This window comes from Takifugu flavidus, chromosome 5, assembly GCF_003711565.1.
Source record: "Takifugu flavidus isolate HTHZ2018 chromosome 5, ASM371156v2, whole genome shotgun sequence".
In the NCBI taxonomy this organism is placed as follows: domain Eukaryota; kingdom Metazoa; phylum Chordata; class Actinopteri; order Tetraodontiformes; family Tetraodontidae; genus Takifugu; species Takifugu flavidus.
Genome location: NC_079524.1, coordinates 11,889,746 through 11,908,127, shown reverse-complemented (window position 1 = coordinate 11,908,127; position 18,382 = coordinate 11,889,746). Strand labels below are relative to the sequence as shown.

At 43.6% G+C, this 18,382-nt stretch overlaps 2 protein-coding genes across 3 annotated transcripts in view; one reads left to right on the top strand and one right to left on the bottom strand.

Annotated features, from left to right (window-relative positions):
• Positions 1–2,238, bottom strand: part of prdm6 (PR domain containing 6) — a 42,442-nt gene extending 40,204 nt beyond the window's left edge. For both annotated transcript variants that reach the window (XM_057033580.1, XM_057033581.1), the window contains exons 1-2: positions 2,095–2,238; positions 404–1,107 (exon numbers count right to left, since the gene is read on the bottom strand). In XM_057033580.1, coding sequence (XP_056889560.1) covers positions 404–1,091 — 688 coding nt within the window. In that variant the 5' untranslated portion in view covers positions 1,092–1,107; positions 2,095–2,238. The remainder of the gene's footprint in view (positions 1–403; positions 1,108–2,094) is intronic.
• Positions 2,239–6,984: 4,746 nt separating this feature from the next.
• ppic (peptidylprolyl isomerase C) lies at positions 6,985–9,916 on the top strand. The gene is made up of 6 exons (XM_057033731.1): positions 6,985–7,216; positions 7,704–7,817; positions 7,961–8,054; positions 8,168–8,235; positions 8,352–8,468; positions 8,834–9,916. Exons 1-6 carry the CDS (start codon positions 7,112–7,114, stop codon positions 8,960–8,962), a joined length of 627 nt encoding a protein of 208 aa, XP_056889711.1. The 5' UTR covers positions 6,985–7,111; the 3' UTR covers positions 8,963–9,916.
• Positions 9,917–18,382: the final 8,466 nt, after the last annotated feature.

Sequence of the window (18,382 nt, the reverse complement as noted above, 5' to 3'; positions counted from 1 at the left end):
CAGGGCATTATGTGAAAACATTTAAGAAATATTTTTTTATTTGTATATATATATATTTACATGATTTGTAGGTTTCTCATGGCGCAAATATTTTAATTTTATAGAAAGGATTAATAAATGTTTAATTAACACCTTGATCAAATATTTTTTGATAAATATACAATCATTATATAGCTGTTGTAGTCGGAAATAATAGGTAGAAAATGGTCAACGACTGTGAAAACTCTAAATATAATAAAATTCAAAGGAGTGAATGCAAGAAAACGAAATTACAATTGTGAGGTCAAAGGTTAAATGGATCACGTGTACACTGTTTTTCCTGAAAAAGTACTTTATGAAGATCGTTTAATTAAAAACCAATGTTGGCGCTCCGTGTGTGGATGTTGAGGGGTGTTTTACGTACGATTGTTGACCTCTCCGGTCTGGTTGCTCAGGGGGATGATCTCCATCCTCTGCTGTCCATACAGGTAGTAGTCCAGCTCCTCAGACGTCAGCTTGAGCCTGGATGCTGCGGCTTTGCTTCCGTCCTCCACTCTTCCCCCTCCTCCTCCGCTGCTGCTGCTCTTCAGGCTTGATGACACCACGCTGACCCCCCCACAGCTCTGCTCCTTTGCCTGCTGGAGAAGTCCCGCTGCTGGATTGTGATCCTGGTTCTCTGGGGGGATTACCATCATTAGATCTCCTCCACCTCCTGCTCCTCCTCCAGGACCGCCAGGCCCGACACACACCGGGGCTAACGCCTGCCCGAAAAGTGCAATCTGCTGGGGAACAGGGAGATGGGAGATCCCTACTGAGGTGGAGATGGAGATGGAGGAGGACTGCGTGAGAGCTGCTGCGACAGCTGAGGAAGGAGTTGAGGAAGAGGATGTGGAAGAAGAGGAGGTGTTGCAGTGTGTGGAGGCCAGGAGGTGGCTGTGCAGGCGGGAAGGGCGCAGGCTGTCCACAGGGATAGAGAGGCGATCAGGTGGTGGCAGCGGCGGCACCAGGGGAGCCTTCAGCTGGGCCTGAGGGAAGAGCTGCTGCCAGTGCTGCAGGTAGGACGGGTCCACCTTCAGGAAGGCTGAGCCGCTCGGGTCGCCCGGCTTCAGCATGGCTGCCCGCCGGCGGCTGAGGGGAGACAGAACAGACAGTCATCATCGACGCCACACGTCAGGAGTCAAACTTGTAAAGTTTGATTCATATTGCAGTTAAAGGCAAACACAAAATGAACTTCAGGGCATTTTGTGAGACTCTGTAAAGCTGGATTTATTTTAAATTGTACCTGGAATGAATCACAGCTATGCATATCTATTTTTTCCTTTGATGAGCAGCTCACTTCACCCTGGTCTTTGCATTGGTCATGACAAGTTTTTAACCTTTAGGTCTTGAAGTCTTTGGTCTTTTCCTGCACACATGCAACTTTTTCTCACAGAAACTCGTTTTTGTTTTTTTTTTTTTTTAAATGCACTGTTATTGTCTTAATCTTAAATCTGCGCCTTCAGATTTTAAATAAGCAATTGGATTTAAAGTCGACATTTCAACAGGCTGAAGATGAGATGGTTGCTTCTGGTCGGAATATTTTTTAAAGAGCGTGTAGACCAGTTCGAGACATGTGGATGTATAGGTATTTTTTAAATAAAAGTGTATTTTATCTTTTGCACCTCAAGAATCCCCCGTAAAAAGAAGGTAAAATGTTGGATTCTTTCAGAAAGAAGGACGTGTTTGCGCTTCGCTACAGCCAATAAAACCACGGACAACAGTGACTTCAGCCCGGTTGACCCTCCGACGTCAGTCCGGCTCTGCTGCGCTCTTTTGCGAACCTTGGAGCGCGCCAGAAGGGAAGCGCAGAAAAAACCCGCACCAAATAACCAAGAAACAAAACTACAAGCTAAAGTCGAGAACGCCACAGATACATTTTCAAAAAAAGTTCAGTCCTTAATTAATAGACTGGACCGGTCTTGACCGGTCCATCAGCGGGTCGGTGATAGATCCCTGGCCGGACAGAGGCAGCGGCCAGCGGAAAGAAAGCGCCTGGACGTTTGTCCGTGTTTTCCATTAGTTATTTTCTCTATCCGTTTCTTAGGCTTTAATGCATAAGTTGTTGAGGAGGCTTACTGCTCTCAGGTCGTGAACGACGGCTCCTCGGTGCTGATTTCCGGCAGGAAGGCTCGTCCCTCCTCCGGGCTGCGCTGAACCATCGAGGTGAGCCGGGACACTTCGCTGCGCGCTGAGCGTATCCGTAGCCAAAACTACTGAGGCACTGCGCTCTCTCTCCCTCTGTCTCTCAGTCTCTCTCCCCCACCCCCTCTCGCTCTCTCTCTTCCCCTCCTCTCTCTAATTCACACATATTATTTCTCCCTCTGCTACTTCTCCATCGTTTCTCCTCCTTTTCCCTTTTCTCTGACTTTCACATTCCGGTCTGTTTTCCGCCTTCCTGTTGGCCATCCCTGTTCCTTTTCTCCCATTTTATTAGATTTAAATGCTTTTTATTGACATTAAGCAAAAGTAAACAGTGTGTTCTGACAACACGGCTGCCTTTGATTCCTGCAGTGATATCTTACATTTTGTCGATTGGATCTAAGATAGAACCCTATTATTAGACTAGTTATAATTCCGTGGCAACCTTGCTTGTTGCTGATACTAGAGGAACAGCAGAGACTAACTGATATAATTTGGTCATTTGTCCTTACAGAACACTGCATTTTCTAAAAAGTTAAAAACATATTTCTATGCATTTAGGGACTGAGTTTTTAATGTTTAGTGATGCCTTGTCTGGTTAATCCAAACATAAAGCCTCACGTCCTTCAGTTTATCACCTTGAAACATTTAATCTACAGGTACGCTCAAACTGGTGGACAGATTATTGGATAGCAATGGACTGAATATGTGTTAATGGGGGAGTGGAAGGGTTAAAGGTGGAACAACATGTCCTTCACACTGCCAGCTGCCTCTCTATCGCGACAGTGGTCATCACCAAAGACTGCATGCTGGGCCGGGGGGGTTATTAGAATGTAATCTCATTGGATTTATGCAGTCTGGTTGAGGCCTTAGTTTTTGCCAAGCTGGAAAAGTGCATCACTCTCAATTTACAGACAGAACATGAATTTACTATGACGACCACAAGAGGTCTCTTCTCATGGAAACTTGAGGGTATTTTCTTTCAGGACCTGCATCATCCTCTTCTTTCTATTCGTTCATCATCCAGAGAACTTTGAACCCGTTTGTCAATGTACAGCTGAGATTATCATTACAGCATTTGTTATTATTACTGCACTTGTAGGTGGTCGTTCTGCTGTCAGCTCACCTCAGCTTCTTTATCACTTTAATTCTGTGTGTGTATGTGTGCTCGTGCACTGATAAGACTGATTACAACCAGACTCATTGTGTTTCTAGGGCCGACTTGTTATCCATGACCCCTAGCTTTTCCCACCCATCTACTACTCTCTCTTTATTTCTTTCAAACACAGACATGTGTGCGCGCACACACACTCATACACACACACACAAACACAAACACACACACACACAACACAGAGGCATGTAAAGGATACAGTGTGTATACATCAGTCATTGTAAGTTGCTCCGGATAAGAACTTGAGCTAAATGTCTAAAAACGGAACCGTGCATGTGTGTGTGTGTGTGTGTGTGTGTGTGTGTGTGTGTGTGTGTGCGTGCGTGTGTGTGTGTGTGCATGCGTGCGCGAGAGTGTGTGTGTGTTATGACTGGCGTCGCCCTGACAGGACCCATTTGTCATCCTTGGGACCTCTGGTGGATTGATAAAGAACAAAAACACAAACATAAGCGTCTGAAAATGAACTCTTGTCGGCTTGAAGCGACTTTTTCAGGGAAGTGGAATGTGGAGCTACGACATGACGTCACAGGATCAGGGCCAGCGGTGGTCAGTGGGGAACCACAGGGTTGGGATTCCAAATCCCAGCTTTTCATCATATCATCCCATTCAATGGTAATAGTTAAAAATGCACCATGGAGTGGTTGAAAGCTTGAAACAGATTTTACATGTTTGGTCTGCATGCTTTAATGAGTAATAATACATTTTGATAAAAATTCTAATATCTGTGGAAACAGAAGCGTCTGTTGCTGAATGGAAACAATGCATGTCTGAAAAGCAGAGCTCACAAATTTAGCCTTTTTAGGACATTTTAGCTGTGTGACTCCAGAAACCACAGCATCAGTCTTCAGCAGATCCCCAGTGAAATCTTTATTAAACACCTTTATTACTGGACCGCAGCTGTGTTTTCTCAGTATGGAGACTTTTGTGTGACAAACCAATTTGGATATGTTAGATTCTCACAAAAGGTTTGAGCAAATTAAAAAACAAACCAAACATTTACTAGAAACAAGCAATGGCAGAGTAATTATTTACATGACATTAAAGGTATTTATATAGGCCAGACAATAAGGAATTATGCTTCTATAAGTTATTTTTACCACATGTTAAGGGTGCAATCACAGTAACTCATTTGATAATGGAGATTAGGAGGCATTAATCCTTTTAAAAATAAAATTTTAGCTAGACCCCTTTTTATTCTAAATGTACCAAAACTATTATTTTTCCATCTTGCACTCGTTATCATCATTAGTCCATAATTAAACTCGTCTCCATGTTGTAACTGGGGATAATCTGAGAAGCATAAAAGATGAGGGGGTGGGGGGACATCCAAGCAGGCGGAGAATTAGGTGTTTTCATCCATTGATTAATGGCTTTCCAAAGCAAAGCACATCGGAGGAGCCGGCCGATCAATAAATTAACTGCCCAAATTCATCATTTTCTACAACAAAAGCTAATTATTTAGACGGCTGAAGGAAGGGGGAAAAACACAATATTAACAAGAGTTGGTTTAGCAAAGCGGTGTATTCTTCACGTGAGAGCGCTGCAGAGCTGCTGTTTACATTTAAACTCCACATAAACACAGGGAACATTAAAATGAGTTTACAGTTGAATAAATTATGGAAATCGATTCAAACAGTTGCACTGTAAGTGAAAAATGAGCCCGAGACCACATGCAAGAGAGATCTCTGAACTGCCCGCCAGATTGTTTGTGCCTTTGCAGTTCTGTTGGAGAAATGTCAGTTTACACACTTTGGATTTGGATCCACATCTCAAGAATTGGTGCTTATATGATCGTATGTCATGTACGTATATTCAACGTGCTGGTCTAAGGAACAAAATAAACTCAACAATAAGTCTCAACAGAGAGAGAGCCATCACGACCCCCACGCCTTGCTGCTGAGCTCCAGAGCGCCCGTTTGGGTCTCAAACGTTGTAGCACGGTTCATAATGTACAGATACTGATGTCAGCATTTTTTGAGGCACAGCTGAACCCAAGCCCCCACAGAAGAGCCTCTAAGTATGTTCAACCATAAGAACCATCAGTATCCAACAGGAACCACTGAGTCCATATTTTGCATCCATATCAATATGCATTTTAGGGGTGTTATTACTTCCTGTTGTGGTTCATTTGTGTTAGCATAAAACAACAGAACACAATATCAATCAAAATAAATCTGTAGACATAAATGTGTAGAAACCCAGTACCAGCATGTAAAGGTTTGGTTCCTTGCACTAATTAAGAATGTAGTAGGTTTAAATCCACCAGGGTTAGTTAGCACATAACTGATGGTAATTCAATTAAAACTTTGGCATGTCCCTTGTTCGTTTACACACACTTAACCTTGTTGGGAAAGACTCTCGTAGATATAAACATGCAGGTTTAGAACAGTGTCACTTTCATTTACATAGGAGCATGTTGTTAAGGTCCTGCTTTGACATTCAATTAAAACGTTTACATTTCTGCTTAATTAATTCGGCCGGTGGCGGGAAGAAAAGACGAATGGATGGCCTGCTTTGACAGGAGGCCGATAACTCTGTGTGTGTGTCTGTGTGTGTGTCCCAGCTGTGGTGTTAAGGTCACGGAAGGCTGACTATTATAATTCATCTCTATAGACATGTATTCAGCAGGGACTTATATTCTCTTTTTCAGCTTTATTTCCTGCAGCTGAAGCTGAGCTCCACTGAGGAGTTTTTAATGCAGTTAAGTGTTGTAAAGCTCTGATCCTGGTCTACCGACTTCATTAATTACTTTCATTCTCTTGCCAAAAACTGCTTATTATAGATTATCCCAGTGCTAGAAATATATATTGACATGTAGACCCACTATGGTTCCACATAAGTTTAGTAGCACCATTGGTAGATAAAACTACATGAGTTTAATAAGAAAAAAGAAATCCTAAGAAAAGTGTACGTGGAATCAGCATATTAGCTCTAGCGGCGACTTGAATTTTCTATAATACCACGTCACCTAGAGAGACAAGATTGAGTGAGTGTGCCGTCATTTAACAAAACAAGGATCAAAAACAAACATTTTTAACCGTGAATGTTCTTTCTTTTGTCATAGAAGCGTCAAAAATTACCAGAACTCAAATGCAGGAGAAGTAATACAGGAGTTAATATTGTAAAGAAAATATTACAGTTAAGATCATGAAGCTTAAAGTTGACATATTGCAGTTAAAAGTACAACATGATTTGAATAAGCAATGCTTAATTTGCTTAGTTAAATGATGCTGTTGTGCCTGTATGGACTGTTCATGTGGAAATCAAATGTGAGCTGAATGTCCCCTTTATATTCAGTACCTGTGTCCTGCTGAGCTGCTCCTTCAGGTGTGTGCAGGCAGACAGGCAGCTATAACATTCTGCTTATTACTACAAACGAGGAAACACACCTTTCTATCAATTCAGGGTGTTAAAGGTCGGCTGAAACAGGTAACCTTTCTTTACACCCTGGGACGTTACAGACGAATCACGTGATCTGCGGGGAAACGCAGTCATGTTCTCCCTGGAACCAACTCTTAATTTTAATTTATTCATTTATTTCATTCATATTGAGAATTCTTAGATTAACATCAGATAACATAGTCGCGATGACTTTCGCTTTCTCTTTTCTTTCATGGGCGGGGCCAAGTTCATATGGGCGTGGTTTGGTGACGCAGCTTCGTCGCGACCAGCCCCTCCGCTGCGAATCTTCGTGAATTCCTCTCCTTCGCGCCCCCCACCTCGTCGCCGTGACTCCCTGCAGCACCAGGGGCCTGCTCCCGCTGATCTCCCCGGTTAAACATGGAACTCCGGATGATCCTGCCTGCGGTCCTCTGCGTCTCTGCCGCCTGTCTGCAATCCGCAGGCGCGGCGGCTCCGCGGAGAGGACCGAAGGTCACTGAGAAGGTGGGTGCTGATGCTGCTGCGTGCGTGAATCCGACGCTGCTCCGTCCTCTTCGTGCGGCGAACCGCTACGTGCACATACGTGGCGATTGTAAACGATATGGATGTTTGTTTTGGAAGACTGGACCTCAAGAAATTTACGCACCGATCTTTCCAGAACACGCTAGACCCGCTCTACCCCTCCCGCACGCACGTTCAGCTGCACACGTGTCCATTCCGATGAAGCAGCGCGTTCGCTCTCGGCCGTTCACGCGCAGATGCGCACACACAAAAGGAATTCCATTCATGTCCATAATGAAGACTGCAGCAGGGTAGTTTCATTTAGCATTCCTGCAGGTTAAAAACAACTAAAACTCTTCTAACAAAACAAAATCGATCGAAGAGGTCAAATTAAAAGTGTAACGAATAATCAGGGGGGAAAAAAGCATAAAGCGAAAATCCAAAGTTTTCGGACACTTTTGATCAGACGATCAGCTTTGTTTGTGTCCAGGTCTTTTTTGACGTCACCGTGGCCGGTCACGAGGTGGGTCGGATCGTCATCGGTCTGTTTGGAGACGTGGTCCCACGCACTGTCAACAACTTTGTTGCCCTGGCAACTGGAGAAGTAGGTGGCTTTTTATTGCTTATTGTGGCTTTATGCTTGTTGATTGATTGACTAATTGATTTTGGATGGATTGGTTTATTTGGTTGATTGTTGTGTAACCTTATGCCGCTGGCTGTTGGTGATTTCCCTCCTCATCTCCACAGAAAGGTTATGGTTACAAGGGGACCAAGTTCCACAGAGTCATCAAGGATTTTATGATCCAGGGAGGAGATTTCACAGCTGGGGATGGAAGTGGAGGTGAAATACCTGCATGTCTTGGTTGTTTTTTGTTATTTTAATAGACTTTAGAAAAAGAAAATTAGCGCACCATTAGTTATTGTGATTGTAATTAATTTCCCTTTTCTGCACAGGTCACAGCATTTATGGGACAACTTTTGCAGATGAGAACTTCAAGCTGAAGCATATCGGAGCAGGCTGGGTGAGTTCTGAGAGAATGCTCTCAGATAACAGGATTAAACATTTCCATCCATTGGCGACTCAAACCAAATTTACCCCATTTTTGATTAAGGAGAATCATGTGTTTGATCCTACCAGGTGAGCATGGCCAATGCCGGTCCAGACACCAACGGGTCCCAGTTCTTTATCCTGGCGACCAAGGCACCGTGGCTGGATGGAAAACATGTGGTATTTGGCAAAGTTCTGGATGGGATGGTGGGTGGAGCCTCGGCAAAATTTGGGTTTTTATTCTAAGTAGAGCAGCAAGGTTAATGGAGAAACATTTTGACAAAAACTACTTACGGCGATTGCAAGCTGCCAACTAGGTGCACACATGCATGAGGTCAGCTGAACATAATAGTCCAATTACATTAGAACCTGCGCATGTCTGAGAGGTAATACATCTTCCTGCCAGCAGGGGGTGGTGATTTGCATTAAATTGTCAATCAATTAAAACTAATTACACCTCATCATTAAAGATTGATACCTCACACTTTTCTGACATACATAGGTCTGCATGTATTAAGGATTAAATTTAAATGATCTCGAGAATTGAGTGAGAATGCTTCTGTGTCTGACAGTCTGTATTTCACACCGTCGAGCTTCAAGACACCAACGACAGGAACCTGCCGTACAACGAGTGCGTGATCGTCAACAGCGGCAGGATCCACGTTAAAGAGCCCTTCGTGGTGGAGGTGGAGGGTTGGTGAACGGTGCTCTTGGAACAAAGAAATTAGGATTATTGTGGAACGTCAGATTACAAGTTTACTTCTGTGGTGGCCAAATTCATACATGCATGGCTGTACACTCGCATGCAGGAAAAGCTGCTTGGGATGTTTTTGATGTCATCAAAGCTGATGGTATTAATGCAAAGAAATGCAACCATTTATAATGTTTCCAAGAATTGAAAAAAAATATTTTATGTGTGAGATGAAATATTTTTAGAGTTGGTTGTTTTCCAAGAATTTTCCTCAAAACAAAAAGCAGACCAAAACAATTTAAATTTAACTGTAGCATAAACAAGAACGAGGCAATTCTGTTGTTCTCTTGTTGATAATGTGGTTGACTTTGTATTTAAAACCAAAACTGTGATTTGGATTATGATGCAAACTTGCACTTTCAGAATTGTGTAGCTCCTCCACCTCTTATTGCCAACTGCTTTGTCTTCTGCAAACATATGCAAAGAAAGTGCCATTTTCTCACTTTATTTATCTTTTTTAAATCATATGCAAAAATCATGCAGATTGAATATCAGAGGAGGAAAACTACATGCAGTTATTAATATTGAAGTGCTCAAAATGCTGCCATTGTCAGTGTAATGATCTTAAATGTTGTACTTTGTGTTACCGCCACTAAACCCTTTATGAGTGTTCATAATTACGCCTGCTTAGTTCACACTGCCAGTCATTTCAAGGAAAATGCTGTAGTGTCTCCTAGTCTTAATGTTTATTCTGACAGTTGATCTTTTGTCTTTTTTATGGTTTTCTTCTCTTTAATCTTGTGACTTCGGGTGGTTCAAACCTCTGGTAGCATTTCAATCTAAATGAAGCATTTCAGTCTTCCTCAGTGGACATAATAGATGGTCACTTTTCCTTCTTTATACCTACAAAAAAAGTGCCAAAAGGTTTGTTTTACTACAATAAATGCACTGGTAAAAAAAAATACATCTGTGGTCTTGTATTATTTTCAAAGGGTTCCAGAAGGTTTCCTTCCTTCCTATAAAGGCTTTGATCCTTGTCCTCAGTATTGTCCTGCGTCCTTGTTTTATGTCACATTTGGGCCTGTTTTGGGTCCACAGCCACAGTTTGAGATATGCTGGCGTTAAACTATGTAATTATCGTTGGTAAAAGGTGAAGCTGCCAAGGAAGCCGCCAGCTGACAACTGATCTCTCAGCGCTGACACAAAACTGCTGCTAATGAGAACTACAGCGGGTGATTTGTTTTCCTCTCTTCTACAACACGTACACACAGACACACACCTTCACCCACACACAGGGGAGGAAAACATCTTGGAACACAAAGGTCAGAGCCGAACAGAAACCTCCAGAGGAAGACAGGAAGTCAAAATAGAACAGTGAAATAAATCAACGCTCGCGCTCCTTTGAAAAGTCAGATCTCTGTGAATCACACTAATAATCCCGATTTTCACTCAATGTCAAAACAGCAAAAGCAGCTCGACGCTTTTGACGGGATTTGGTTCTCATCAGGTTTATGCCACCAGAAAGGCTAATTTTATTTCCCTTTTCACACATAACAGCAACAAACCGACTGTGACTGTGAGTCTTCAAATTCTTTTAGAGTCAGCATCTGTAATATGGCTCAGAGCAGGATTTGTGATCTCCTATAACTTTCCTTTTGTTCCCTTCCAACACTAAAAATACAAGCCGCACTGTGGCCTGAACATAAACCAATTTGCATTCTTTAAAATCAGTGCCTGATCATATATGAACATTAACAGTGGTGCACGTACTGTGTTTGATTCAGCTTATTCTATAACGAGACGAGCAGGTGAGATGGACACGGATGCACAAACTCCCACCTTTAACCATCCGCCGCCTCTCCTCAGCACGCCGCCGAGAAACCTCTTCTCCGTTTGTCAGAAGACATAACAAGACTGTCCGAGGCCAGCGGAGAGAAATAGAAGGCGATAGAGAGACTCGGACAGAAAGAGATGGAGGAGAGGAGAGAGAGAAAGTGGTGGTGGGTTTTTAAATGGTCCGGAGGGATGCATGTCGAGGTGGTGGTAGAGGAGGAGGAGGAGGAGGAGGAGGAGGAGGAAAAGGAGGCTCTCACAGCAAAAGTGTTATATTGGGGATCTGTTAGTGGATCAATGAAAAAAGAAAGAGAGCAAGAAAAAGGGAGAGAGGCTGTGTGGAAGGATGACAGGCCTCATTACCAACAAAGCTGAGACAGTGATGCGTCTGCGTTTGTTCACATCTTTGTGTTTGTACCAGTGTGTGTGTGTGTGTGTGTGTGTGTGTGTGTGTGTGCGTGTGTGTGTTCATATTCTTACTTGTTGGCTGTGTGTTGTCGTGCTAACAGAAACCCATTTGCATGCATGTGGGTGTGTTTGTGTGTTCGTCCCTGTGTGCTTTCCAAAGAGAAGGATGATGGGACAGAGTTGTTTAAAGGTCAACAGCAAACACATCATCAGACAGGGAGACAGAGAGGAGCGCTGATAACAACCAGCGAACCTGCACACAAGGCAGACTAAACTGCACCGCAGCTATGACGCACAGCAGGATTCAGTCTGATACCAGCGGACCAGAGCGGCGTGCTACCATTAATCGCATAAAATGAATCAATATGTGCAAGCGTGTCAGTACAAGATACTCATAAACACAAAACCACAATCCCCATTTGGACCTAGGTCACAAAAAAACACTGAAAATATAATTTTCATATGCTTCATTATTCAGAAATCTTTTGTTTTTTCAAATGTCTTCACTTTATAAAACATTAATATATACTAACACTAGTTCCCCAGTGTTGGTCGGTGCAAAACTAGTTACTGATGTTAAACGCCACATGATCAGCACCCATCGTGCTCTTACTTCTGCACGCCGTCACAGCGCTGGGCTGAGGGGTCCCTCCATCTCATTCTTGTTCCTCCTCTTCGACTGCAATTAGAGAGAAGAACAATCATTGACAGCGCTGACAGGTCAGGGCAGGAGAGCAGGAACATGAATACTCACACATGTCAGAGCGTGAGCAGGCGGAGGAGGAGGAGCAGACAGACGTATCAGTGTGTCTTATTGTAGCTTTGATATTATGACAATGACACACGGTCAATTCAAATTCTGAGTCGCTACGGCCTCCAGGACCTGAAATACCCAGGAATCAGCTGACATTTGCACAGAGACATATTGACGCAGCACTGAGGAGGGACAGAGACTGTACTGAATCGCACATCTGCATTCACAGAGACGTCCATGCAGGCCCGACCTTCAGCCAGGCGTCTTTGCAAATGATGTCGCATGTGTGGATTTAACAGGCATATAAAAAATACTATATTTTATAATACAACTGAAAAATATTCCACGATAATTTGCAGCTGTCAATGAAAATCCTGTACCCTTTCAGCCAATAAACACCCATATAAGGGACAGCAGGTGAAGACAGGACCATTCCTGAGCAGCATGTGGATTCTCCTGTACCAGTGAGTGTTTGGAGAAGCACGACAGTGTGTAGAAGCATGGGGTTGATAAAAATGCTACAGAGAAGTGACGGGACAACTGACTGACTGACGGGTGATCCAAGCCACCAGAACAGTGCTGCTTGTGGACATTTTGAGTTGCCTGCATAGTGGGAGGTAGCAGATAAACTTCATCTATCTTCAAGCATTTTGGTTTGCAGTAAAACACATATCATCACAAGGATGCATTCCCCAGGTGCATTCTTTCACTCATCTACTATAAAGTTTATGTTCTCATATTTTGTAATCTAAATTCCTGCAATAGACCCCCCCCCCCCCCTCCTTTGTATGCATTCCTGCATTAAAAGCCTCATTTCAGCTCCATTTTCCTCCCATTTCTGCTTTGACTACATGCTTTCTACCATTAAAAACTAATTTTCTGAGCGACCTTCTCCCATCTATATGCATTGCTGCAGAGAGGCCTAATTTTTCTACTTTCTCTGTGTATCCTTTCCTCTCTGCCTCCATCAGTCCAGAGGAGCCATGTGGGGAAATCGTTAGTGCTCCTTCTCTTTAAATTGGGGAGGTGGACGGCAGGTGAACATCGCATTGATCGCACTCTCAAGGCCTCTTCTCTCCTCGCCCCTTCATCCTTCTCTTTCGCATCCCTCACCAGCAATTGTCTGGCCTTTACTACCCCCCGTTCTCATATCAGCACCAATTGCAAGTCACCCCCCCAACCCCCCATCTCCTCAGAAGCTAGAGGAGGTCACGAATTTACAAGAGAGAGTAGAGACAATTGGGGAGGGGGGTGTCTATCTGTCTAACAGCCAGCGTCATGGGGTGGAAAACAGAGATATGGGGATGAGGGAGGGGTTCGGAGACAACAGGGGGTGGTGGGACGGGGATAGTGGGTGGCGTGGTGGTGGGAGGTGGGAGTAAACATAGTGATGATTTCCCCTGAGTTTCCTTCATCCGGACCACTGAAGAGGGAGAGACAGAGAGAGAGAAAAGGGACGAGAGAGCAGCTGCTGTCCTGTCACCGACGGCAACCTTAACCATGGCGACACCTCCGCCTTCAAGAGAGAGGGGGACGCTGCGAGAAAATCGAAACACTGACACACACACATGCACACACACAAAACATCCTCAGAGGGCCTGTGGACACCTCTCATCGTCCAATTAAAGTCCTAACTGGGAGGAGAGCAGGTTCCTGTCTTACCGTCGTTTCCAAAAGCAGCTCTTTTTCAAAAGAGAGTGAAACAAATGTGTGGAATACATTTTCTTTTATCAGGCTATGAAGTTTTAATGTGCGTTATACATTCTGGTCCATCGCATCTATTATATATTTGATCGATGGGCCAATTGAAGTTTAGATGAACAAGAAAAACATTGAAATAGAGAACAACAAATATGAAACATTAAAAGTTAAATTCCTTTTTTACAGATGTTTTCAAGGGAGCGACTGAAGCCCTGAAGCAAACACAGGAAAAAATAGAAAAAAAATGTTTAAATATGCAGAATTCCGTGATGTTTTTCTAATGTATTGAAACTAAAAATAGTACAATTGTTATTCTTTCAAAGTTATATTAGTGGCAAAATTTGAATTTGTAACTGCCAATATGGACCAAATCAGGCATATTTTTAATTTTTTTTTTCTTATTGCGTTCTCTCACTCCTCATCTGTCCCCTTTCTCCCCCAACTCTCGCCCCCCCCCCCCCCCCCCCATCCCTCCCTTCTTACCCCCTCTCTCCCTCTGAAACTAATTAACAGTGAAGTCGGGAGCTGAGGGAGGAGCAAAGGAGGAAGACATGAAGAACGAGACCACAGAACCAGAGGTGGTGAGAAGGAGGAGGGGAGATCCTAAAAGTGGATTAAAGGTCCGTGGAACTGTAGATGTGTTCAGCCCTGAGCTGTAAATGGCCACTTCAGGGAAGCGAAACAAGCCTGATTTATTGTCCAAGAGATAAAATTCAGAGATTGAACACAACATTCCATGTTAAACCTGCAGGGACTGTCATAGAAAATGTTGTGTTAATGCATTCAATGAAGAGTTCAACAAGCTTCTGGACTTTTGCATATTTGGAGTTTTCAACAAGCGAAATTGAAAATCTGAACATATAAATGTGGCGTTAACCGAATTTGGACTTGTTATAAAAGGCAGCTGCAGCGAGGACCGATGCTTTTCTTCCAGTGATGGAGCAGCTCTTCTCTCTCTCTTTCTCAGTGGGATGGATGGATTTTTCATCCTGCTCCATCTCTCTTATTGTCTTCACACACCAGTAGGACGAGATGCTCCACTGAGTGGCCTGAGCACCCTGTGGATGTGTGTGTGTGTGTGTGTGTGTGTGTGTGTGTGTGTGTGTGTGTGTGTGTGTGTGTGTGTGATCTTACTTTCAGTTAAGATCAGACACACGCATGCACACACACACTGTGATAAATGCAGAGCTGGCAGAAGATCAATGCTGCCAAACTTTGCTTGAACAAACAGTAATCTATAAAGAGGACCAACACCAACACTATTTTTTTGTCTCTCTCAATTGCCGGTTTTTGTCTTTCAGTCACTCTTTTTCAAAGCTCCCACTTCTCTGCCTGTTTTTCTTCCTTTTAACGTTTGATCCATCAAATCCATCCATCCTCTTTGTATGTAGGCCCAGTTTGCACTATTTAGCCCCTTTTGTCTTGCATAGTCCTGCAAATCTCAACTCCTTCTGTCCTTCCTTCCTTCCTTCCTTCCTTCCTTCCTTCCTTCCTTCCTCCTTCCTTCCTTCCATCCATCCATCCACCCACCCACCCACCCATCCATCCATGCATCCACCCATCCATCCATCCATCCATCCATCCATCCACCCACCCACCCATGCATCCACCCACCCACCCATGCATCCATCCATCCATCCATCCATCCATCCATCCATCCATCAATCCATCCATCCACCCATCCATCCATCCATCCATCCACCCACACATCCATCCATCCATCCATCCATCCATCCATCCATCCATCCATCCATCATCCATCCATCCATCCATCCATCAATCCATCCATCCATCCATCCATCCATCTATTTCTGCTTTGATGACAGTCTTATATGTACGATAGTGATGGAACCTCAAAAGAGGTGTGTTTTTCTCTCTTCTCTGGAAGAGAATCTCTCTACTGTCTCATGTTCTTCATTCACCTTTGATAAATGTCCTCACTCACTTGGGTTTCTGATTGTCCCCTTTCTTCCCTCTTTTGCTTCCTTCTGTAGATCAAACAACATATGTGCTTACTGGCATCCCTCAATATTTGTAGTGACAGAAATAATTTTTCCATTTTAAAAAAAATCATTCTTCTTCCTCCTCTCCTCATTTTTCACCTTACTACAATCACATATATCACCCTTTCTGTTCTTGTTCCCCTTTTCTCTATTTCCTCCCTTTTTCCTCCCCATTTTCCTCCCATTATTTCCTCCCCTTCATTGTCTTCTCCCCCACCCCTTGGTCCGTCAGTTATTGTTTAAAAAGCTGAGCTGCAGTTTGATGGTTAAAATGCTGGCAAATCGATACCTTCACACATGACAGAACGCCGGCAGCGGACAGGACACGGGGCAAGCGAGGAAGAGATGAACAGAGAGAGACCAAGTGAGGGAGAAGGGAGGAAAAAATAACAAGCTGACAACAAGGAGACCCTTATTTCCACAAGCAGAAATGGATGGATCGGAGTGGATGAGTGTGTTTCTTTAATGCGCCATCCTCCTTCATTCTCCCTATTTTTCAGTCTATTTAGGGCCCAAGTAATGTGAAAATTCCATTGGACCTTAAGGAATTTTATTCTTGAGACGGAGCACATATATTCTGGAAATGAAGGAATATTTTTCATAACACAATTAATTATAATATAATTTCGAATTAAACATAACACATCGAACCCCTTCACCCTGTGAGAAAACTGCACAAAAAATTAGTTAACAGACATAAATTGGGAAAGCTGCATTCTGTTGGGTATCCTGGGTAGATCTATGACCCCCCCACCCCCACCCCCAGCACACAGAATGAGCACCACACCCCAGCACGAAAGGGGGAAACACCAACAACACCACTGGGATGATTAAAAGTGGGTTTGATGCAGCTCAGAGGACGCAGAAGAATCAGTGGTCAAATATTTATCTGTAAATGTATAGATTAAACTGCCTATAAAAGGATTTAGAGGTTATTATCAAAGGGAATAGGGATGCATTCAGAAGAGAATCTGAAATAATTGTGTGGCGAATGTGTTTAAAGCAGATGCTAGATCCCAAAAAAGGAAGATGACAAGAGGAAACTGCACAAGACTGAAGTGAAGAACTTCATACCTGCAACTTCTCCGTCTTTATGGAGCCTCTGATGGGCACAGAAACAATGCTGAGGAGTCACAGCAAGTATGAAAATACAGCTTGGGTGCAACTCTGACCTAGAATGAATAAAGTCAGCTGGAAAAAAACACCTTTGTGATCTCGGTGAAGTAAAGTGAAATTTCTGGATGTTTCTGGTGAGACAGGAAGGTGTCAAATCAGGGAAACGCAATAAAGATAAATATAATGGACCGAAAGGAGAATAAATCAAGCGAGCCGCAAATAAATAGAGTCAAGGAAAGAGGAGAAAATGAGATGAGAGAGGGAATGACACCACAAATGAGAGCAAAGGAACAAATTGAGAAAGGAGAGAAAGACACCATAGGGGAAGAGATGGAGAGATGTATAATAGAAAAAGAGACCACAGCTGATTAACCCTTTCTCCAGCCATTTGACAAATGAACAAAATCAACCAGAGCCACACAGCATCTATCACTGCTGATACACGCTCACACACACACACTCACACACTCACAGGGGGTCCCAGAAATAACTAGTTTCAGCTAATAAACCCAACTAGTATGCCAGGACACATTACACTGTCATAGGCCACACACACACACATCCATCTTGTGCAGAGAGGGAGAGTGAGAGAGGGGGGGGGGGGTCCACCCCACAGGCGGGATGTTGGGGACATTTGTTAAGGATGTGCTCCATTCAATAGCAGTCATAGAACACCATCGTCACTTTAAAGCCTCATCCATCTACACCGTTCAGCCTTAATTTTTCAAAAAAATAAAGCCTTTGTGAGGAAATATGACTTCCCGTTTTTATCGTTTCATCATTTGTAAAAAGCCTCTCCAGCAGCCGGCCGACTGGACGCTTCCCGGCATAAATCATCAGTGACCGCGAGGCATCGATAACCCTGCACACTGTTGCTGCAGAGAGGATCCTGAGGAGGCCGATCACAGGTCAGAGCGGGATGCCCAGAATAAATCTGCCCTGCTTGTTAGCTGAAGTTGGAAAATGATGGCATATGGGCTAAATCCAAATAATCCTCCGTTATTTTAACCTCTAAAGCTCCTAAATGACTCGCTAAGCGCTACGGAAGGCTGTGGTTATTGATGATATGGGAAGTAGCTTATGCAGCAACATGCATTTGCTGGTTTCTTGGAGGTCTGACTGATGAAAAAAAAACAAAAACACTTCTACATAAAAGGTCCTGCGAGGTTCACGTCTTTTCCCCCCTGATTTTGCTGCGAGCACTCAGACACATCCATCACTGCTCACAGCCTCAGCTCAACTAACATTAGCAATCTGTGGCTAACACACACTCACGCCGCAAGGTCAATTAGCTTGACCTGGCTAATTACACAGCACACACACGAAATACAAGACCACAGTACCAACACACGCTGATAAAATGTAACAAAACACACACACACACACACACACACACACACACACACACACACACACACACACACACACACACACACACAACATTAGCAGTGTTTCTGGTTCCAAATGAAGACCAATGGCCAGGCAGGTTTAATCTTCTGCTTCCAATGAGGAAATACGGGAAGTAAAACAGAACTAAATGATGATATAACTCTCTTTCAACTGGACTGTGCATGTCTGGGTGCCTGGATGTGTGTGTGTGTGTGTGTGTGTGTGT